The following is a 24,097-nucleotide window of genomic DNA, read 5'->3' as shown; positions in this document are numbered from 1 at the left end:
TTAAAAAGTAAAGAGAGTGAGTTTGCTCCGAGTGCTAAAGTGATTGTTTCCCCGTCAAGTGCTTGGGTTTCTGCCGGACGTGACGTTACGTGCAACAAAGATATCAAAATATAATATAGTTTGATTTTACATGAATCAATACCCAGTAGTATTCGGTCGGTACCTAAAAAAGTACTGAACTCATTACCCGTCCCTAGCATTGATGGAGCCTAACCACACTTAATCATCACCATCTTGGTTACAAAGTTGAAAGGTGGTTGCAATTCTCCATTAAAAAGCAGAGAAGAAGAGGAAGTGGATAAAAAAATCGCAATTGTTATTTTTTGAGTAAATGGGCAACAACAGTCATGGATTTTATTTTCAGCATCACACTGTAAGTATGTGGTATGTAAGTATATAGTTTAGTAAACTATATACTATATAATAAATATTCTATGTACTGTACATAGAATATTTATTTGGGGGACAGAACTGTGCTGATTGATTGCTAATACCAATACTGATTAAGACACGATAGGGATGGGTACCGAATTCTGTGTTGTTATAGGTACCGACCAAATTACTCAATGGTATCAATTTTTGTCTGTCATGGCGGGCAAACAGGCGTATTTTATAGCGGCTTGCCTCTTGGTAAAGTTTTCAAAATGCACTTGCTCAAAGCTAATTGACATTGGATATGCCAAATACATGCTACTGATTGGCATAAGCAAATTTGGTAATTAAAGCTACAACTAAGATGCACGTTACAATCAAATAGCTGGTGTGTAATAACTACAATACCTACAGTACAAACACTTTGTAGGACTCAAGTCACTCAACAAAAGACAAGATTGGCCCATTCAACTTAATTCCAAAGACTACTTCCTGACTACAAAAACACAACTAGGACAAACTAAAATCAATGCATACTTGCAAATGAGATAAAAAGAATGGCAAAAGTACCGAAAATTGTACCAGGTGCTGTAACGTATTGGTATGGCATATGATATGGTGAAAGGTACTCGTCCCTAATGACTGCACACTTTTTATAGCGTGTCAAGTACAGTATCTAGGTACTTTTTTTTAGTACTTGCCAGTGTAAATGTCTTTATGCACGCAAGTGTACATACAGTAAGTGCACAAATTGAAAGACATCCATATTTTAACGCACCCTCTCTTTTTTCCCCACAGACACCCCACATCATGCTGCAGCGTGGCCGAAATCATGTCTGTCCTTTTCTTCCACACCATGAAGTACCGCCCTGAAGACCCCCGCAACTTCCACAGCGATCGTTTCCTCATGTCTAAGGTGCGCGTGAGCGAGCAAAAAGACTTAGTAGTGGTTTGCTACACCTTTTCTGACATTTTGAATGATGTTACCATATGAAATGCTTCAATGTGACTTCACTGTGTCCTATAGGCTCTTACTGCACCTGCCTTGTACGCCATGTGGGTTGAGATGGGCTTCCTGAAGGAGAGCGAGATGCTGACTTTGTGCCAGGTTGACTCCTCACAGGAGGGCCATCTCGTTCCTGTAAGGAGACATCAAATGCTCACTACGGGTGTAACGGTACTTGTGTTTGTATTTCCAAGCTCCCACACTGACAGGAAGTGTAAAAAAGTGCAGTAATACAGTGATACAGTGCAGCCTTTGGCTAGCAGGAGTCACCTGGCGAGCGGAAGTGCCAAGGAGAAGCTAGAGTTTGAAAACCCTGGTCTGTTGTTATAGTTTCCTTTCCGGTGAAATATGTAAACGGTCAAAGACAAATAGATAGACATTTTTTTTATCACTTGTTCTTTATCCAATATCAAACATTTCCTGAAAATGTCATAAAAATCTGCCCATACTTTTTTTTTTTTTTTTATGCCGCTAACTAACAAACAGAAAAACCACAGCGAATGCAATAATACAATTGTAATGTCCTTGTTTATTTTGTTTTCTACATCTGTTGCTTCTAAAACGGCTTCAAGAGGGTTAACTCTTTGCATCGGTCTTAGCACCTGGGTACCTTTGTTCTATGGCAGGGGTGTCAAACGTACGGCCCGCGGGCCGCATCAGGGATGAGTTTGCTAAGTACAAAAATGAGCCGAAATGTTTGAATGAAAGAAACTGCTGTTCTAAATGTGTCCACTCGATGTTGCAATAGCAATTCTTTGTATCTTTGTAGATGATGCTACATATGTACAAAAAATAAACCACATGATGTTAGCGCACCAGTCGAGGAAAATGAGCAAACTACATAATTAACATACTGTAATTTGATTTTGATATTATTTTTTTATCTTGATAGTTTGAAAATGAACACCAATGAGTTGACTGATGAACATTATCACATAATGTATTCAGAAAATGACAAATAAAGATTAACCGCAACATGTAAGTGTAAAAAAACCCCAACAACATTATGATTTGTACATTTTCAGAATGTGCTTGTTTTATTTTTAAACAAAGAAAACAATCTGAAGTTGTCTTTATTTTTAAGTCATTGTGCCGTGATTTTACCAGTACGGCCTAATTGGGAGTAGATTTTTCTCCATGTGGCTCCCGATCTAAAATTAGTTTGACACCCCTGTTCTATGGCAATATGAAATTAATGGAGGGAATTCTCTTGTCTGTCAGCCGCTCTTTTTGTCTCTGTGGTTGAAGGCGCGGCCGCTAGCATACAATCATACACACAGAAGTACCGCCTCATAACGGTAATGTTAGGTAACATGGTAGAAATAATAGGGATCACCACTAAAATCAAATCACATGTTCCTCAACCCAGTCCTGACATGTTCTGAAAGTTTCATCAAAATCCCCCCATAACTTTGCACGTTGCAAACAATCAAATGAAGTAACTAACAAACAAACAAAGTTAGTACAAAACTAAAGAACTAACGAACTGAGTAAGTAATTAACTAAATAAATAAATAAAACAAACAAACTATGGAACCTGACTGCCTAATGAACAAATGACCTGATTAACTAGCAAACTAACAAAGTAACTAACAAATTAAGGAGCTAACAAACTAATGACCTGATTGCCTAATGAACTAATGACCTGATTAATTAACAAACTAACGACCAGATTCCCTAACAAAGTAATTGACAAACTAAGGAGCTAACAAACTAAATAACTAACAAACTAATAAGCAAACAAACTAAGTAACTAACTACTAACCCAAAGAATGAACAAACTAAGTAATTAACTAGGAAAATAACTACTGAACTAACAAATCAATGAACCAAGTAAGTAACTAACAAAAACAAACCAAGTAACTAACGAACTCAGTAAGTGATGAACTAAGTAACTAATAAGCAAATGAACAAACAAAGTAACTAACAAAAACGAACCAAGTAACTAAGTAACTGGATCTACTCCCTATTTTATGATGCCCTTTTTTTTGCTGCAGCAGTTACATATACTGTAATATTGTACATGGTAATTGGGATTTGTTATATATTGTGTATATATTATATAAAAATATAATACAATATAGTAATATCATATATCACTATATATTATATACTGTATATATAATATGTAAATATTACATATATGTTATAATTTATATTGCTACTACGGTACATTTTTAGTCTACTTTATACCTGCATTATCCTTTCCATCCTTACCCTTTCCATACTTTGTAACTGAGCTACTGTGTGGAACAATTTCCCTTGTTGATCAATAAAGTTTGTCTAAGTCTAACTAAGTAACTAATAAGCGAATGAACAAACAAATTAAGTAACTAACAAAAACAAACTAAGTAACTAATTAACTAATTAACTAAGAAGTAACTAATGAACAAACAAAAAAACAAAGTAACTTACAAACTAATGATCCAATCAACTACCAAACCAAGTAACTAAATATGGAACTAAGTAAATAACCAACAAACTAACTAACTAAAATAAATAACAATATCAAAGTGTCTTCTATGATTTTTCAAGATGCAGCCTTCAGTGGAAAACATTTGAACACTTCTGTTCTCCATGCATCCATGATCTCCACATAAGAGTCAAGAATGAACTGGAGCCTATATCAGTTGATTTTGAGTGGGCGTCCGCCAGTCACAAAGCACATATAGAAATCCTGTGGAAATTCAGTTGGAAAAACATACTTTTTAGGGAATCCTATTTTCCAATGCAAATGTTAACAGGTATGAATCGCGGCCCGAAAAGCGAAGTACATAAAGAAGCCATGGTTACGACGTATCGTTACACCTCTATGTCCCGCCCCAACCCCCCCAATTATTGTAACGCCATATGGGATGTGTTTCATTGCAGAAGCAGCAATTCGTGGACGTGACCATTGGCTATTTAGGGCAGGGACTGGGTGTGGCCTGTGGAATGGCGTACACGGCGAAATACTTTGACAAAGCAAGGTAAGCCCTCACACATAACCGCGTTAAAATAAAATATGTCAGTTTTTTTCCACTACTGCATTCATGTGCTAGCTTCTTTTTAGGGCGTGTGCTGCAGCTACATGCTCTGCTCGCCTGATTCTTCTGCTCTAATAATCACAGAGCTGTACTTCACGTCTTTCTACAAGCACATTTTGCTTCCTGAATAAAATCGAGGCAACCCTCATGATTTTTTTCTAACATGCTTAAGAACCATGTCGCTCAATGACAATGATTCACTTTCTGTATTATATTTTCCCATAGGCAGAGAATATAATACACAATGTAAACAATACATAGATAGCTTATGCAGAGAGGGAATTTTTTTATTTTTTTTATTAAAAAGATGCGTTGAAAATATAACATAGATTGCTGAAAAGTAAATAAATAAGTTAGACAAATGACTACATAAATTAATGAATAAAAGAATAAAGTAAAGTTTGGATCCATGAAAGAAAGAAGAAAGTGAATTAATGTTTATAACTGAATACATTTACATATGCATAAAAATGTGTTTTCTTTTGTATTTTTTTAAAATAAATTAAGTAATGTTTATTACAACCTTTTTCCAAAACACAATATAGAATGTGACATACAACAGGATAATGCATACATTTATCATTTGTTTTCAAAACGCTTACAAAAAAGTGGGACCCCAAAAATGTACTGTGGGACCCCATTTTGAAAATTCCTAGCGCCAACACTGATAGAGTATTGGTGCGTGCAAAACAGCAGCAGGCGGCTGTGGCCTGCGGGCCGGTTTTAATACTAATCACATATCATCCCGGGGGCCATAGATCAATCATTCACGGGCCGGATCTGGCCCGCGGGGCTTGACTTTGACATCACTGCTTTAGTTTGTTTGTTTGATAGTGTCATTACTGACACAAGTGGGGGGCAAGTGTACTACAACTGAGTACTGCTGGGTGCATATGGACCACAGCTGAGAAACAGATATTTTTTGGTGCCCCCGCTCACGGCCCAACAATGGGCCTTGGCCCTATGGTTAGGAAACTGATATAAAGTGTTTTTTTCCATACAGGTACTACCTGTAAACACATTATAACTCACCTGGCTGCCAGAGAATAAGAAGACATAGCAGGAGGGATCAGTGTTGCCAACTTAGCGACTTTGTCTGTATATTTAGCGAGTATTTAGACCCACTACATAGTCATTGTCCCAAAAAAATTGTTTAACTTTATTTGTTTTTTTACTTACTTCTTGCAAATAGCAAATTAAAACAAACTGCAAGTCAAAAATGGCCTTGACACCATGTTTTAATTCATCATCAACAATTCCAGCGCCTTCCTTGTGAAATAATCTTTCATATTTGAAGGACATATTTGAGACGCAGGTGTGAAATTCAACAGCCACACCTTCAGAAGCCTCGGGACACATTTAGCACGCCTGCTTACACCAGAACTTGTCACATTGCATCTTCATGTTTCCTGCGCACGAGTGCTCGTACACTAATGGCGCCACTCTTCTCTGCACTGCAGCTACCGCGTTTACTGCCTGTTGGGGGAAGGCGAGATGGCCGAAGGCTCCGTGTGGGAAGCCATGTCGTTCGCTTCTCACTACCAACTTGACAACCTGGTGGCTGTCATGGACATCAACCGCCTGAGCCAAAGTGACAACGCACCTTTGCAGCATAACGCCGAGAAATACCAGAGACGCTGTGAAGCTTTCGGGTAACAACGTGCACACTAACGTCAAAGTTCACGCATAACTAAAAGTCGGTTGTAGCAAGTTACCTCTAAGAGATTCTAGAGCAGGGGTTAGCAACCCAAAATGTTGAAAGAGCCATATTGGACTAAAAATACAAAAAAAAAAAATGTCTGGAGCCGCAAACAAATTAAAAGCCTTATATAAGTGTTATAATGAAGGCAACACATGATGTAAGTGTCTATATTCATTACATTAACCTACTATCAAAGGGTGACACAAATCTTCATTGACAGAAATGTTGTATTTTAATTTTTATTCTACACATTTTTGCAACATTGTAAATCTCTTCTCACAGAATGAGAACACTTCTAGAAATTACTGGCTCAGAATGGCCAAAGGTATAGACGTGTGTGTCCAAGGTAAAGGAAACAGCAGGCTGTCTTCTAATAGATTTATTACAATCTTTGCAAGCTGGGTAACATTTGCTGTAGTCTGGAACAACATGGCACACAAACAACTATCAGAAATGCAGCCGATATTACATACAGATAATGTGTCATGAGACATGCAAATATAAATTAAATACACAGAGGCCATAAGTAAAGGAAATTAAATGAGCTCAAATATACCTACAAACGAGGCTTAATGATGCAATATGTACATACAGCTAGCCTAAATAGCATGTTAGCATCGATTAGCTTGCAGTCATGGATTGACCAAATATGCCTGATAAGCACTCCTGCAAATCAATAAAATCAACAAAACTCACCTTTGTGCATTCATGCACAGCATAAAACATTTATGCTGTGCGTAAAATGAGACAAAGAAGGAGTGGCATAAAACACGTGGAATCCAGTGAGCCAAGTGGGCCACTTTTGCTAAGCAGAACTGGCGCTGCAGGATGAACCTGTGGCAGCATCAGAGAAAGTTGTACATGTAAACAAACTACGATGAGTTCAAGGATCGCTGAAATTGCTTGCCAAATACTATCATGTATAATATAAACAGTGGGATTTCTAACAATTAGGAAGGTTTGTGTCATGTTTTCTCTCCTACAGAAAATATATTAAAACAAACAACAAAAAAATTCTTCATCTTTTTCCATTTTCACACATCTCTTGAAGAGGTCCAGGGAGCCACTAGGGCGGCGTTAAAGAGCCGCATGCGACTCTAAGCCGCTGGTTGCTGACCCCCGTTCTAGAGACATCCTTTGCCATTGAGTTGTCTGTTTCAATCAATATAGGGGACATTTGAAAGATGGTGTTTATTTTTTGCCACTATATTGCAGCATCTCAAGTTCTAAAATTAGCCTAAAATGGCTACGCTACACAAACACAAACAGAAACGCCTTAATGAAAAACACTGAAAATAAAATGTTTTATCCCACATTTATTTTAGCACAAACTAATGCAATGCTTTATGCTAAAATTAAAATGTGGTTGCCTGTCTATCTGTGTTGACCCTGCGATGAGGTGGCAACTTGTCCAGAATGTACCCTGCCACCCGTATGCAGCTGGGATAGACTCCAGCCCCCCTGTGAACCCGAGAGGGACAACCGGTAGAAAATGGATCGGTGGATGGATGAAAAATTTGGATTTTTTAAAAAATGTGTTCACCAGATGGCGCTACTTTTCCTATTCAAAGCATGCAGCAAAATATCTTACTTTCACCGTTTTTTTGCAAGGGTGCTTTTTACTAAAATGATAAATGTGTGTCTCTGTCAATGTTGGGTAATAGTGTCTATGTAAACGTTTTATTATTTTAGCTTTATTTATATTTAATGGATTTTTAAAAAACCAAGCAATGTAAACACGCGGGTTCATATAAAAAGGTTAAAATACTAAAATATGCAATGATATTTAATATGTATATCTCAGACTGAATTTGATCTAAAATACTAATTTAAAGTGGATATTAGTATATAATATATGAACAGCAGTATTTTGGCAGCTGACATGTTTTGTCCTTCGTGCTTGTTTACAATCGCACACAGGAGGAAAAAAGTGTGAAAATTAATGTATCTACCAATCATTTAGCCATCTCAGGGCCTAATAATATCAACAACAACAATAATATTAGTAATAATAGAAACATAATAAAAGTATTTTGTGGATTTAAAAAAAATAAAATATAATTAACATTTCATTTAATTAGTATACATGTACAGTATATTTCAGGCTGCCTTTTCTTTTGAGGGACTGACCTATTAAAGTAGAAAAAAGTATGACAATAAAATATTCTGCAACTTTTTTGGGGGGAAGCGTACATTTTTTGTCCTTATGTGTGGAAAATTGATGCATCTGCCTATAACTGAGCCTAATACTACTACTAATAATAATAATAATACAAATAATAATAAAATATAAAAATTATGTAATGGAAATGTATTTAAGTGTAAAAGCTTTGAAGCTATGTACTTATATTTTAGAGGATTTAAAAAATCATTACAAATCCATATAATTATTATGAATTTTAATTTCAGGCTGAATAATAGAAAAAAAAAATGACAATAAAATAGTTCTACTGCAGTTTTTTGGACGCTGACATTTTTCGTTCTTATTGCTTTGAATGCTAGTTTGAAATCTGACACTGGCTTAATAATAAAAAGTAATAATACAATATTTTTGGGGAAATTGTTTTTTTTAAATAAAATAACTTTGAAGGTATGTGAACATACTTTTATTTTAGGGCAGGATTCTCAAATGTTTTTCACCAAGTAACCCTTCAGAAAAAAACTCTCTCCCAGTACCACTATCATGACAACATTAAAATGCAGTAGCGAAGTAGGCCTCAATATTCATTAAAAACAAGGCAAAGTTTTTTTTTAAACAAGTATATGTAAGGTTGTCACTGCAACTTTACACACAGTTTGAACAGTAATATTGTGGTTAGAAAAATATAATACTGTTCTTTCATCAAGTGAATTTTTATGGCGTACTAGTAGATAGAGCCGGCGTACCACTAGTGGTACAGGTACCACAGTTTGAGTTTGTTTTAGGAGATTATAAAACTAAATATAATTACATATAATTATTATACATATATATTTCAGGCTGAATTAAAAGACTGACCTAGTCAAGTAAAAAAAAACATTTTAACCGCAGTTTGTGGTCATAAGGTGGAAATGTGTGAGGGAATTTTAAGCCCCTATGAAGTTTTAAGAAGGTAAATGCACAGTAAAATAGAAGTTCAGAGCTTTAATCAACTGATATTGAATTAACGGGGAATTGGGTGAGGGGGAGATTTCAGTAGATGAATTATGTTCAAAAAGTGCCCTCAAAGAAGCCTTGAGGGACACCAGCAGTGACAGAAAATGAGTGTGATTTGAAATATTGTAGTTGGATAAGCTGAATTTCTCTGGACACATCAGGTAATAAATTATTTTTAAGGCTATTTCATTTGGCGTCGATGGAGCATGAAATAGCTGTATAATAATGTATGATAAAGTAATACGTGTATGTACATACAGCTGGCATACCATCATTGCGGATGGACACAGCGTGGAGGAGCTGTGCAAGGCTCTGGGCCAACCACGCCATAAGCCCACCGCCATCCTCGCCAAAACCGTCAAGGGCAAAGGCATTCCAGGTAATTGAAAGTCATTGAAAGAAAAGTTACATACTATGTATAGACGTCATCTAAGGCAGTGTTGGTTGTGGCTTTAGCTGCAGAAGATAAGATGGGCTGGCACTCCAAAACCCTGCCTAAAGACATGGCCGAGATGGTCATGAAGGATCTGCAGAGTCGGATTATGAGCACCAGCAAGCACTTGTACCCGCCTGCTCCCGTAGAGGACTCGCCCCCAGTCAGCCTGAGAAACATCCGCATGGCCAGCGCCCCCGCTTACAAGCCCGGAGAAAAGGTTACCCGTCCGTCTAAGTGCACGCCAACACAAATGTACGATATTACAGTATATTACCTACGTTTCCTTCTTTCAAAGATTGCCACACGTAAGGCCTACGGGATGGCGATCGCCAAGTTAGGCCGCTATAACGAGCGCGTGGTGGCCTTGGACGGGGACACGAACAATCTCACCTACGCGGAGATCTTCAAGAATGAGCATCCCAATCGCTTTGTGGAATGTTACGTTTCCCAGCAGAACATGGTAGGATGATTCACTCCAATTCAACCATTGTACTACATTAGACACATAATAAAAAATCCCAGTTGTAGTATATATTTACTTCTTCCAATTATTCTATTCATATTTTCATATTTTACCCTATATATTATATTATTCTATTTGACTGTCACTTTTAAATGATAATTGTTTTAATGCCTTTGGGTGACTCTACTTTATTGACAATAGTCATAGTTTAGATTTATATCATATAGGCTTTTTGAAGTTAAGGAATATGTTTCCTTGCCATAGAAAAGCTGCGTGAACGATTTTATAAAATACCATTTCATTCTATCTTCTTTCAAATCTGGATAGAGTCTGCTTTAAACAATGTTAATTGGTTATGGTAGTTTAAAGGGAAACGCCACTTTTTTAAAATTATGCCTATGGTTCACAATCATTATGAAAGACATGACGACAGATAGATTTTTTTTACTGCATTCTAAATAGTCTTGTTCACGAGTGAGGGAAGAGTGGATCATGAGATCGACAGGCGGATCGGTGCGGCGTCTTCAGTAATGCGGACGCTGTATCGATCCGTTGTGGTGAAGAAGGAGCTGAGCCGGAAGGCAAAGCTCTCAATTTACCGGTCGATCTACGTTCCCATCCTCACCTATGGTCATGAGCTTTGGGTTATGACCGAAAGGACAAGATCACGGGTACAAGCGGCCGAAATGAGTTTCCTCCGCCGGGTGGCGGGGCTCTCCCTTAGAGATAGGGTGAGAAGCTCTGCCATCCGGGGGGAGCTCAAAGTAAAGCCGCTGCTCCTCCACATCGAGAGGAGCCAGATGAGGTGGTTCGGGCATCTGGTCAGGATGCCACCCGAACGCCTCCCTAGGGAGGTGTTTAGGGCACGTCCGACCGGTAGGAGGCCGTGGGGAAGACCCAGGACACGTTGGGAAGACTATGTCTCCCGGCTGGCCTGGGAACGTCTCGGGGTCCCACAGGAAGAGCTGGACGAAGTGGCTGGGGAGAGGGAAGTCTGGGCTTCCCTGCTTAGGCTGCTGCCCCCGCGACCCGACCTCGGATAAGCGGAAGAAGATGGATGGATAGATGGATGGATGGCATTCTAAATATTAAATAAGTTCGATCAAATATGCACTTACAATGGAGCCTATGGGAACCGTTCAATTCTGCCTATAGAGCCCCTAAAAACAGCTAAATACCTCCATTAGGGTTTTATATACATGATGTAAGTATATTTGTAATTATTTGTAATTTGTAATAATATTCAATATTTACGTATTGTGATCATTGTAAGCATACGCGGTGCATTAATTTAAAAAACGCATCACAATGTTTGCTTTTTTGTCTTCATCACTGATTTCTACTCACTGCAGACTTTATGACAGCCAAAAAAATATAATAAAATGTCACTTACGGTACAATGTCTGCTGTCATTGGGATGCCGACTGCTAGGAAGTTCATATATTTCATTATCAAAATATGAATATGTTTTAAAAATTCTAATGTTCAGATTTTTCCTATATTATTGTTATAATTTATTGTTGGTATTTTTTTTGCTAAACTAAAACAAAACTACATATAAATATGTCAAAATCTATTGTAAATTATGTTTTAAAAATATTGTAAACATTCTAATTTGTTCATTGTTATAATGTAATATTCTATCATTGTAATTTACTTTCATTAAAAACAATACCTATAAATATTTCAAATCTAAAGTTTGTTTTAAAATACTATAAATATTCTTTTTTTCCCCAATATTATTATAATATTTATTGTTTTAATTTCCTTGTAATTTTTTTTCTGTACTATTTAAATGTATATTGTATTGCATTACACAGTTTATATCATTATCATTATTTATCTTTGTGGCTTAAATAAATAATGTGGTTCTTCTGCCGGATAATGATGCAATCGTAAATAATGATGGTACTTCATTTCCCCTAGTTTTCAGCCTTGATTGGTTATGATTATACCTTTGACAGCTGAATCTGTGCCTGTGGTAGTAAATTATATATATCTTAGTCAGTTATGTGAAGATGAATAACTGTAAGAGTCGATTTTCTGTATTAAAGGCAATTCTCTGCATGCATTATTATTATTATCTTAATAATATAACTAGGAGATCATTTGTGGAGATCAGCCATTTCAAGTGTGCATTGTTGTGTCTCTAACAAACAGCACACAACACAAATCTAGGTCACATTTCTGTGTGTGTGTGTGTGTGTGTGTGTGTGTGTGTGTGTGTGTGTGTGTGTGTGTGTGTGTGTGTGTGTGTGTGTGTGTGATGCTAAACAATCACGGCAAGTGTATTCACAAGTGAAATATTAATAGGAGAAGAGGGCGAGACCATCTGGAAGAAGAAAAGTCAAATGTTGAAGGTTAGATCTGTTAAAATAGGACCAATAAGAAATTACAACATTGTTAATACAAAAAAATATTGATTATCTTGTGGTATGAATAATAAATAAAAAAACAACAACTTTATTTTGATTTTATTGACATGACAGTTTGTATTTTGTTTGATGTACTTTTCCAACACTGTTTATATTTGTTTGTGTAAACACACTCTTCTATTACTCAACTGCTCTTCAGAAAAAAAATAATATTTAAAATGTGTCAAAATGGGGAAATTTTAAATTTGTCAAAAGGTGCCTACCTTTTGTGTTGGCAGTGCTATTATTTTTCTGACAAACACACCACAACACAGTTATTAAACCTCAGGACTTGAATTTTCTCACACAGCTCAACGCAACCCCCGCTGCAACTTTAGGGAGTTTGTAATCACTGCGAAATTTGGTACACGTATTTATCCAGTACAATCCAATCCAAATTGATTTGTAGAGCACTTTAAAAAACAGTGGACCAAAATGTTGTACAGAATAATATTACGATGCATAATAAAAGGCAAATAAACTAATAAAGACAGCAAGACAGAGCTAAAAACACAAGTAAAAATAAAATTAGTATGTAAAAACATGCATAAAAAGAATAACAAAAATAAACCCTAATACAAGCAAATAAAATTGACTCAATGAAAATCTAAGCTAAAACCAAATAAATTATGGTTGTCCCTCCATACATTGCGCTCCAAATATTGGGGCTTCACCACATTGCAGATTTATTGTGAATATTAAAAAAAAAAGTAAAGCATATTGTACAATTGTCTGGTCCTAAATTAAGCATTTGTAATCATAAAAATGGCTGAATTAACTAAAAAAAAACATTACTAAAGGAGTATAGGCCACTCGATGAGACCCAACCAATCAATATCGCGGCCACTGATTGGCTCAGCCTCAGGCAGCATTATTGGACTATAAGAGTGTACTGTAAAATGACTACAGACTGGTTTTTATTGTCTAGAGCAGTGATTCTCAAACTGTGGTATGTGTAGCACTAGTGGTACGCAGGCTCCATCGAGAGGTACGCCAATGAAGTCTGTAAATATGTACTTTATATGGAGTATCGTTGTTGATTATGTCTGTGCATTGTGTGTAATGTGACAGTGGCCAAACATATCTAATATACTTGTTAAATAAAACCTCTGACTTGTTTTTAATGAATATTTAGGCCTACTATGCTACCTCTTTCTGAGATGTGTGAAAATGGAAAAATATATTTTTTGTTTTAATATATTTTCTGTAGGAGAACAAACATGACACAAACCTTCCTAATTGTTCGAAATCCCACTGTTTATATTAAACCTGCTTCACTCGAGAGTATTTGGCAAGCACCGTTTTGTCCTACTAATTTAAGTGATCCTTGAACTCATCGTAGTTTGTTTACATGTACAACTTTCTCCGACGCTGCCACAGAAAGACGTGTTTTATGCCACTCTTTCTTTGTCTAATTTTGTCTAACGTTTGATACTGTGCGTGAATGCACAAAGGTGAGCTTTGTTGATTTTATTGATTTGCTGGAGTACTTATCAGGCATATTTGGTCAATCCATGACTGCAAGCTAATCGATGCTAACATGCTATTTAGGCTAGCTGTATGTACATATTGCATCATTATGCCTCGTTTGTAGCTATATTTGAGCTCATTTAATTCCCTTTACATATGTCCTTTGTGTATTTAATTTATATTTGCACGTCTCATGACACATTATCTGTATGTAAAATTGGCTGCATTTCTCATAGTTGTTGGTCTGCCATGTTGTTCCAGACCACAGCAAACATTAACCATCTTGAAAAGATTGTAATAAATCCATTAGAAGAAGACAGCCTGCTGTTTCCTTAAACTTGGACACACACATCTATACCTTTGGCCATTCTAAGCCAGTCATTTCCAGTTATCTCACCCTCTGAGAACCGTCCGTTTTACTAATGTTTTCTGTAAAAATGTGTAGAATAAAAATAAATTAAAATACAACATTTCTGTCAACGAAGATTTGCGTCAGCCTTTGATAGTAGGCTAATATAGCTAATGTAGACACATCCTGTGTTGCCTTCATTATAACACTTACATAAGGCTTTTAATTTGTAGCGGCTCCAGACAGATTGTTTTTTTATTTTTGGTCCAACATGGCTCTTTCAACATTTTGGGTTGATGACCCCTGCTCTAGAGGGTTCTCATGATGTTAAACATGCTTCATTTTGGATTACTTAATGAGAACATTTATTTCCCCAGGTCAGTGCCGCCATTGGATGTAGCGCCCGCGAGAGGAACATTGTGTTCGCCAGCACACTGGCATCCTTTTTCAGCCGTGCCTACGAGCAACTCCGCATGGCGGCCATATTGGACAGCAACATCAACGTGTGTGGCTCCCACTGCGGCCTCTCCACCGGTTGGTCATGAGCAATCAATAATCAATCTCCCAACAATCTGTTTCCTCACACTGGTAGTGCTAGTTGTCACCTTCTCCCTCTAATCCTGTGTTGTCTTCACAACGAGCCCTCACTTCCTTCCCTCTTTCTCCCTTTCTGGAAGCTGTCCGCAGGGAACCACGTGTTCCTCTGTTGGCGCAGGTACACCGTATGTCCGATACGTCTCCTGCATGCACCTGCCCAGACGTTAAGGATTGTCTCGTCTTCTCTACACTCAGTGAATAGAAATGATTGACAGAATGTATTCCAGGTGAGGAAGGGCCTTCCATGATGGGGTTGGAGGACATGGCAATGTTCAGGGCGCTCCCTATGACCACCATCTTCTATCCCAGTGACGGAGTGTCTACAGAGAAGGCTGTGGAACTGGCGGCATCCACAAAGGTAGGAAAGTTACATCTTTTTCTGCAAACCCTCGCACTAATCAAGCTCTTCTCTTCCTAAAGGGTGTGTGCTACATCCGGACCAGCCGCCAAGACAGCGCCGTCATCTACAACAGCAATGAAGACTTCCATGTTGGACAGGCTAAGGTAATTAGGAACGTCCTATTAGTAGGGCAGGTGGGAAATATGATCCTCCTTTTTGACTGCCAGGTGGTGTACCAGAGCAAAGAGGACCAGGTGACTGTGGTGGCTGCCGGTGTGCCTCTTCATGAGGCTCTGGCTGCAGCTGAACACCTTAAGAAAGGTACTTTAACTAAATTAAAGTGCACTACTTGGCTGCATCCAGCAGGGGCGCTGTTGATTCAGACTCAACTACCGTAAATACTACAACTAGCAACGGAACCAACTTTGGAGTAGCAATACTTTGTCTAAGAAGATGTCTAATACCTCCAAAACCCAACACCAGTGAAGTTGGCACGTTCTGTAAATCGTAAATAAAAACAGAATGATTTGCTAATCCTTTTCAACCTATATTCAATTGAATATACTGCAAAGACAAGATGCTTAACGTTCGAACTGGAAAACGTTTTTTTTTTTTAAATATTAGCTAATTTGGAATTTGATGCCTGCAACATATTTCAAAAAAGCCGGCACAAGTGGCAAAAAAGACAGAGAAAGTTGAGGAATGCTCATCAAACACTTATTTGGAACATCCCACAGGTGAACCGGCTAATTGGGAACAGGTGGATGCCATGATTGGGTATAAAAGCAGCTTCCATGAAAGGCTCAGTCATTCACAAACAAGGACGGGGCGAGGGTCACCACTTTGTGAACAAATGCGTGAGCAAATTGTCGAACAGTTTAAGAACGACATTTCTCAACGGGCTATTGCAAGGAATTTAGGGATTTCACCATCTAAGGTCCGTGATATCATCAAAAGATTCAGAGAATCTGGAGAAATCACTGCACATAAGCGGCTAAGCCCGTGACTTTCGATCCCTCAGGCGGTACTGCATCAAAAACCGACATCAGTGTGTAAAGGATATCACCACATGGGCTCAGGAACACTGCAGAAAACCACTGTCAGTAACTACAGTTTGTCGCTACATCTGTAAGTGCAAGTTAAAACTCTACTATGCAAAGCCAGAGCCATTTATCAACAACACCCAGAAACGCCGCCAGGTTCGCTGGGCCCGAGCTCATCTAAGATAGACTGATGCAAAGTGTTAAAGTGTTCTGTGGTCTGACGAGTCCACATTTCAAATTGTCTTTGGAAACTGTGGACGTAGTGAAAAAAATTACGTTTCTCAGTTCTAACATTAAATATCTTGTCTTTGCAGTCTATTCAATTGAATATAAGTTGAAAAGGATTTGCTAATGATTGTATTTTGTATTTATTTACGAATTACACAACGTGCCAACTTCACGGGTTTTAGGTTTTTTAAAATATGTCGCCAATCAAGATATTCGAACCATCTTTTCCTGTATGTTCTCCATTGTTGATCCAGAGAGGATATCTGTGCGTGTCATTGATCCATTCACAATCAAACCCCTCGATACCAAGACCATCATCGAGCACGCGCGTGCCACCAGGGGAAGAATCCTCACTGTGGAGGACCATTACTATGAAGGTAATGTTTATTGTTTATTGTATGGTAGAAAATTCATGTGTGCATGCAGTCAGGGCATCGAACCAGCATCCTCTGGTGTGTTGCGCTGGCACGCCGCCATTGGCTTTCAGAATAAGACACGATGTGCTGGCGTTCTCCGATTGGCGGGCTGCACCGTGGCCTCGTTGCACACAAGGTATCGAAAGTCAGAGAGGCAGCGTGCTGTCACTTTTCCTTAGCTCAGCATGTGCCTGCAGGAGCATTTGTGACCTACATAGCACGGGCAGACGCGCCCTACACTATGTCTGCCCAGGCAGCTAGCTCTCATTGGGATGCCACACGCTTGACTGGACATACAATATAATACATAAATACAGTACATACAATGTAATACATAAATTAAATAAAGTCCCTTAAAGGGGAACTGCACTCTTTGGAGAATTTTGCCTATCATCACAATCATTGTGAAAGACCTGAGGAGAGATGTTTTTTTTTTTTTATTCATTCTAATTTGTAAATAACATAAATAAAAGTCTGCTTCTTTTTTGCCCATAAAATCCAATAAAAAAACATCCTAAAAGCGCCAACAATACTCCATTTACATTTTGTGACTTGAATATTAACCAAGTATTAGTGATATTGGTATTACAAGCGCTAACGCAGACAAACTATTTATAGCGGCGCCATGATCACGAGCTTGTGTGCCTATGTTTACATCATCGAGTAGTCAGCTGTTTCGTCACTTCCCTGCTCCCTGGAAGTTTATTGCAGATAATAAATCATGCATCTCACTTGGATAGAAGAAGGCTGAGGATGTATTCCGACAAGTTGGTACACTTTGACAGCCAATTTAGACTCGGAAAAGGCGAGAACGTCTCGAAAAGACGCTTGGTTTCACCTCCCTTTTCTTCACGAGGATTATGAGTCATTCTTCATCTAAATGGGAATATATGAACATCATAGCAGTCTGCATACTAATGACAGCCGACCTTGTACAGTAAGTGATGTTTTATTATGTTTGTTGGCTCTCATAAAGTCTGCAGTAAGCAATATTCAGTGATGTTGTTAAAAAAGCGAACATTGTGATGCGTTTCTTAAATAAAGTACATAAATACAGTACATAAATACAGTGCATTAATATAGTATTTAAATGCAGTACAGCAATGCAGTACTGAAATATAGTATATTAATACAGTACATAAATGCAATGCAATACTTAAATGTAGTATATAAATACAGTACATACATACAATGCATACAATAAAATACATAAATGCAGTACATAAATACAGTATATAAATACAGTACTTACATCCTGTACATACATACAGTACATAAATACAATATATAAAATATATTACATCTATTCAGTACTTTACACAATACATAAAAACAGTACTTAAATACAATACATAAATACAGTAAATAAATACAGTGCACTATATAGTAATTAAATACAGTAAATAAATACATAACATACAATACAGTATATAAGTACAGTACACAACCACATTACTTAAATACAATGCATAAATTTAAGACACAAGTAAAGAACATAAACTTACAAAAATAATGTGTATTATCTACAAATATACATACAAATATACATAGAGTATATGTGGAATCAAAAAGAAAATATGGGCTTTTTTAATAACACTAATAATTGGCAATAAAATAACTATCTCAACCTTAGGTGGCAATTTTAACAGCAAATCAGCCAAGGTAAATAATGATAATAAAAAATATACACTATAGTATTAATATAATGTGTATATAGTTGCAAACATGGCACATGCTTGGTAAATTACTTATTTTTAAAAATTAATATATACATACGTATATTTATATGTATATATATATTTTTTTCATATAATATATTTTATTTCTTTATATTTTTGGAATAAAGCTATTAACCTCACTTCACCGTACCGTATATGGTCAAGTATATTGCAATTAAAATAAAGGAATTCTATTCTGGTAAATCATTTTGATAAACATATCATCTTTATTTACATAGTCTTATTTTATGTTTTTGTTATTATTCTATAATTAATTTTATATATTTTTAAATCTATTTAATAACACTATCCTCACTGCACTTACAGTCAAGTACACTGCAATTTAATCTGGTAAATAATCTTATTAAATAAAAATAGTCTATATATTTGCATGTATTTTATGACATTTTTTAAAGTGTATTGCAGTGGGTTCTATTCAATTCTAGTAAATTATTTAATATGTATGTTGGGTACAATAACGTATATTTCCTTCTTGAAACGTTAATTTCCTACGACGGCGTGTTAGCGGACATCTTGCATGACACATTTTTTTCCCTGTAGGTGGTCTTGGGGAAGCCGTCTGCTCAGCGGTGGTCAACGAGTCGGGCTTCAGTCTGCATCGTCTGGCCGTGTCTCACGTCTCGCACAGCGGCAAACCTCAAGAGCTGCTCAAGATCTACGGCATCGATCGCGACGCCATCACTCAGGCCATACGCAAGATGCTCAGCACCTCCACCAACGCCAAGTAAAAGTCCTCCCCTCGCCACGCCCGTTTCTGATCAAACCTCTTAACCCGGGGGGTGTCCAAACAAGGGCCACTACAGAAAAAAATTACTATGTTTGATATCTTATTAAACACTAAAGTTTCACTATTGTGGGTTGAGATATAATGAGAAGCTATCAAAGATAGCTTAGTAATTATTACTGCTAGTGTGGTATCTTTTTCTCTTATCTTCATTTTACATAAACAATATTCCCTAAGGGCCAATAAAAACGGGACTGAGGGCCACACTTTGGACACCCCCTGTTTTAAACAGTCACATGACACCAAATCCTCTCCAGTCTTGCACTGTGAATTCTCTAATGTGTTTCCTAAAGTTTGTGATTGTGATTATGTGATGTACACTTCAAGGTAGAATTTCACTTTTGCTATTCTTTCATGCATTCGACACACACACACACACACACACACACACACACACACACACACGCACACACGCACACACACGCACACGCTCCCCACACGTCTTTTTACATGTTGTGATGCTTTCATGTGTTTTCTGGAGAATGCTTTTGAAGTAACCTCATTAAGGTGGCGGTGTTTTTTTAAATTTTTGGAATATATACTCTATCGTTCCAAATGTAGTTCCCACAATTGGGTGGCAGGGTTAGTGTTAACGTAGTTGTCATGACGACAGTGTCAGAAAGAAACAAAATTGTTTGTAGAAGTTAGTGGGGAAAAAAAAGATATCAAACAAATGTAGTTTGGTGAAAGGTTGCACCAAAACCACACATACGCATGTTTTAGACATTTCCAATGTAGCAGAGTGTGTTGTGTTGTTGATTTGTCATCAGCCTCACACTTTGTTTAGTGCACACTTGGCACCAGCAGTGTAATCATGTGTTTTTTTAAGAGATGGAAATTTGATTGTGACCGTGAAGGCAGACTCACATCTAACTTGTCATCCTAAGAACTGTTACTTGAAGTTTTGTAAGTACTATGCTTCATGTAATAAAACCCTCTACATTTGATTCCTTGTGTTTGCATGCACTTATATTATTATTATTATTATTTACCTTCTAAGTAAATGATGACGCCTTGACATAGAAATATTTTAGATCATCTTTATCTATATTAAAATAAAAAACTTTATTTATTTATAACAATTAGATTATTTAATCATGATTCATTTTATTGTAATTGTATTAGTGAAATAAGTATTTTTATAGCATTTTATGCCCAATGGAAAAAAATTATAGTTACATTACTTAAGAAAAACATTAGATGAAATAATGGGCTGCAGCATTAAAATAGAGTTGTTAAATAACAAGAAAATAATTAATTACATAAAAATAACAACACAATGTGCCACATCATCATGGAAAGTTCATTTAATTAAGTTGTTAAATGATTTAATTTATGAAATACAAATTATGTTAAACAATTTTAAAAAGTCATGAAATAAAAACACAGTATTGTTTATTTAAAAAAATATATTTTATAGGTCCACTAATAGATTTGTTTTAAATTTGAGTTATGCATATTTTTTCTTTATTTTTATCTATTTTAGACTTAGACTCAGACAAACTTTAATGATCCACAAGGGAAATTGTTCCACACAGTAGCTAAGTTATAAAGGATGGAAAGGATAAGGTTGGAAAGGATCATGCACACAAGTGCACAAAAAGAGGGCGAAAACAAAAGGTATAAAGTAGACTAAAAATGTACCATAGTAGCAATATAAAACATAACATATATGTAATATTTACATATATATATAGTATATAATATATACTGATATATTAAATTATTATTATTATATTATATTATTATATAATATATAAGAAATCCCAATTACCATGTACAGCTGCAGCAAAAAAAAAAGGGCAGCATAAAATAAAGAATAGATCCAGCAGAAAATATACATTATAAACAAAGTTTGTTCGTTTTGTTTCAGTTTCTTTATTCATTTAATATTTATTAGTGAATTGTTTCAATGTACACAGCTTAAAGGGGAACTGCACTTTTTTTTTTTGCAATTTTGCCTATCGTTCACAATCATTATGAAAGACAAAACGACGGATGTATTTTATAATGCATTCTAACTTGTAAATAAACATAAATAAAAGTATGTTCACAGCGCAACCAATGAAAGGGCCTCTATTTTGCCCATAAAACCAAATAAATAACCATCCAAAAACCACCAACAATACTCCCATTTACATTTCAAGACTTGAATATTAACCAAATATTAGCGATATTGTTATTATAAGTGCTAACGCAGACAAACTATTTATAGCGGCGCCGTACAAGCTTGTGTGGCTATGTCGACATCTTCGGCTGTGGAACTGCTTTCTCGCGTCGGAGCTCGTAGAGGTTTATTATCGATCATAAATCATGCCTCTCACCTGGCGAGTAGAAGGATGAGGACGTAATATTCCAAGTTGGTACACTTTGACAGCCAATTTAGACCCTGGAATGGTGAGAACAACACAAAAAGACGCTTGGTTCTACCCCCATCTTCATCTAAACGGGAATACAACAAGATTCTATCAGTCGGCAGACTTTGTACAGTAAGTGATGTTTTATTATGTTTGTTAGCTGTCATGAAGTCTGCAGTGAGTAATAATCAGTGATGTTGAAGAAAAAAACGAACGTTGTGGTGCATTTTTGAAATGAATACGCCGCTTATGCTTAAAATGAGCAAAATACATACTAAATATTAAATGTTAATATAAATGTGTCCGTTACTACATTACATACGGTATGTACTTGCAGCGTGTATATAAAACCTCAATGGAGATGTTTAGATGTTTTTTAAGGGCTTTGTAGGTAGAATAGAGCGACTCCGATGGGCTCCATTGTAAGGGGAACTGCACTTTTTTGGAATCATTCACAATCCTTATCTAAGACAAGCACACATATGGTTTTCTTTTTGTATGCATTCTAAATATCAAATTACTGAGATCCAAAGTCCGCTTACAATGGAGCCGACTTGTCGAATAATGTCCGCATCCTTCTCGTATCAAGGTGAAAGGCATGATTTATGATTTGGAATACATTTTCACAAGCTTCGAGGTGAGAAAGCAGCTCACCAGCTGATGTCAAAAAAGCAGCATGAGCTAGTTACCTCTCTCTGATTACAGTGCTGCTATAAATAGATTGTCTGCTTTAGCGCTTATAATAACAATATCACTAATACTTGGTTAATATTCAAGTCACAGAATGTAAATGGAGCATTGTTGGTTATATGGTTATTTAGAGGGCTTTATGTCATGATCTGGCAGCTCTGCCTTTTGTTGTAGTGCCTGGTTTCTGGGTCATGGGATGGAGCCACCTGCACACATGACGCTTATTTCCTCTTGACTACATAAAGGGGAACTGCACTTGTTATGGAATTTTGCCTATCGTTCACAATCATTATGAAATACATGACGACGGATGGATTTTTTTTAATGCATTCTAAATATTAAATAAACGTAAATAAAAGTCTGCTTACAATGGAGCCAATGGGAGCCTTTCAATTTTGCGTATAAAGCCTCTAAAAAACATCCAATTACCTCCATTAAGGTTTTACATACATGATGTAAGTATAAATGTAATGTAATAGCAGGCACATTTTTAATAACATTTAATATTTACGTATTTTGCTAATTGTAAGCATACCTAGCGGATTAATTTTAAAATCGCATCACGACGTTCACTTTTTTTTTCTTCATCGCTGATTACTGCTCACTGCAGATTTATGAGAGCCAATAGAAATAGTAAAACATCATTTACTGTACAATGTCTGCTGTCATTAGGATGCCGACTGCTAGGAAATTCATATATTCCCATTTATGTTTGTAGATTAAAAATGTCTCATAATCCTCGCAAAGAAACGTGGTGGGGGGGGGGGGGACAAGCGCCGTTTGTGTGGTCCTCACCAGTTCCAGGTCCGAAACGGCTGTCAAAGTGTCCCAACTTGTCGGATTATATTCTCAGCCATCTACTTTTCAGGTGAGAGGCATGCTTTATGATCTTCAATAAACTTACAGGGAGCAGGGAAACAAGGAGCAGCAGACTTTTTTGAGTGCTGTTTTTGGTATTATTCTTATTATTTCTTCTGTGCATTGGGGTTCTACTCTGGCAGAGCCGATCGTTACACTTTATGGGCGCACTAGAGGACCTTCCATTGACTCTATTGTAAAATGACTTTTATTTATGTTTATGTACGACTTTGAATGCATTAAAAATACATCTGTCTTCTTGTCTCTCAAAATAATTGTGAACTTGGTAAAGGCACTTTTTTTTAAAAGTGCAAGTGCCCTTTAAGTGACACTAAATGACCATTTAAATATACGCATTAGCATGAAAAGTCCATGAAAGTCATTAAATCCTAAAATAAACATGAGATGAAATAATAAAGGTTTTAAATAATAACGAAAAAAAAGATACAAATAGGAATACATAATGTGCAGATCACCATGAAAAGTTCATTAAATGAAGTGGTTATGTCATTTAATTTTAATACAAATTACATGAAATATTTTTTTAAAAGACATGCACCTGGGGATAAGTTGATTGGCAACACTAAAATTGGCCCTAGTGTGTGGATGTGAGTGTGAATGTTGTCTGTCTGTCTGTCTGTGTTGGCCCTGCGATGAGGTGGCGACTTGTC

The 24,097-nt window shown here is 36.7% G+C and overlaps 1 protein-coding gene across 3 annotated transcripts in view; it reads left to right on the top strand.

Moving 5' to 3' along the window:
* The window catches only part of tkta (transketolase a), a 30,470-nt gene extending 10,002 nt beyond the window's left edge, over nt 1-20,468 (top strand). For 2 of the 3 annotated variants that reach the window (XM_061932172.2, XM_061932171.2), the window contains 13 exons: nt 1,171-1,288; nt 1,400-1,549; nt 4,250-4,347; nt 5,865-6,056; nt 9,503-9,621; nt 9,699-9,895; nt 9,974-10,138; nt 14,752-14,908; nt 15,199-15,329; nt 15,392-15,475; nt 15,539-15,632; nt 16,837-16,959; nt 19,278-20,468. In XM_061932172.2, coding sequence (XP_061788156.1) covers nt 1,171-1,288; nt 1,400-1,549; nt 4,250-4,347; nt 5,865-6,056; nt 9,503-9,621; nt 9,699-9,895; nt 9,974-10,138; nt 14,752-14,908; nt 15,199-15,329; nt 15,392-15,475; nt 15,539-15,632; nt 16,837-16,959; nt 19,278-19,465 — 1,816 coding nt within the window. In that variant the 3' untranslated portion in view covers nt 19,466-20,468. The remainder of the gene's footprint in view (nt 1-1,170; nt 1,289-1,399; nt 1,550-4,249; nt 4,348-5,864; nt 6,057-9,502; nt 9,622-9,698; nt 9,896-9,973; nt 10,139-14,751; nt 14,909-15,198; nt 15,330-15,391; nt 15,476-15,538; nt 15,633-16,836; nt 16,960-19,277) is intronic. The other variant, XM_061932173.2, reaches the window with a different exon arrangement.
* The last annotated feature ends 3,629 nt before the right edge of the window (nt 20,469-24,097 follow it).

Source organism: Nerophis lumbriciformis, linkage group LG38 (genome assembly GCF_033978685.3).
Source record: "Nerophis lumbriciformis linkage group LG38, RoL_Nlum_v2.1, whole genome shotgun sequence".
Classification (NCBI taxonomy): Eukaryota; Metazoa; Chordata; class Actinopteri; order Syngnathiformes; family Syngnathidae; genus Nerophis; species Nerophis lumbriciformis.
This window is presented reverse-complemented; position numbering and strand designations above follow the sequence as displayed.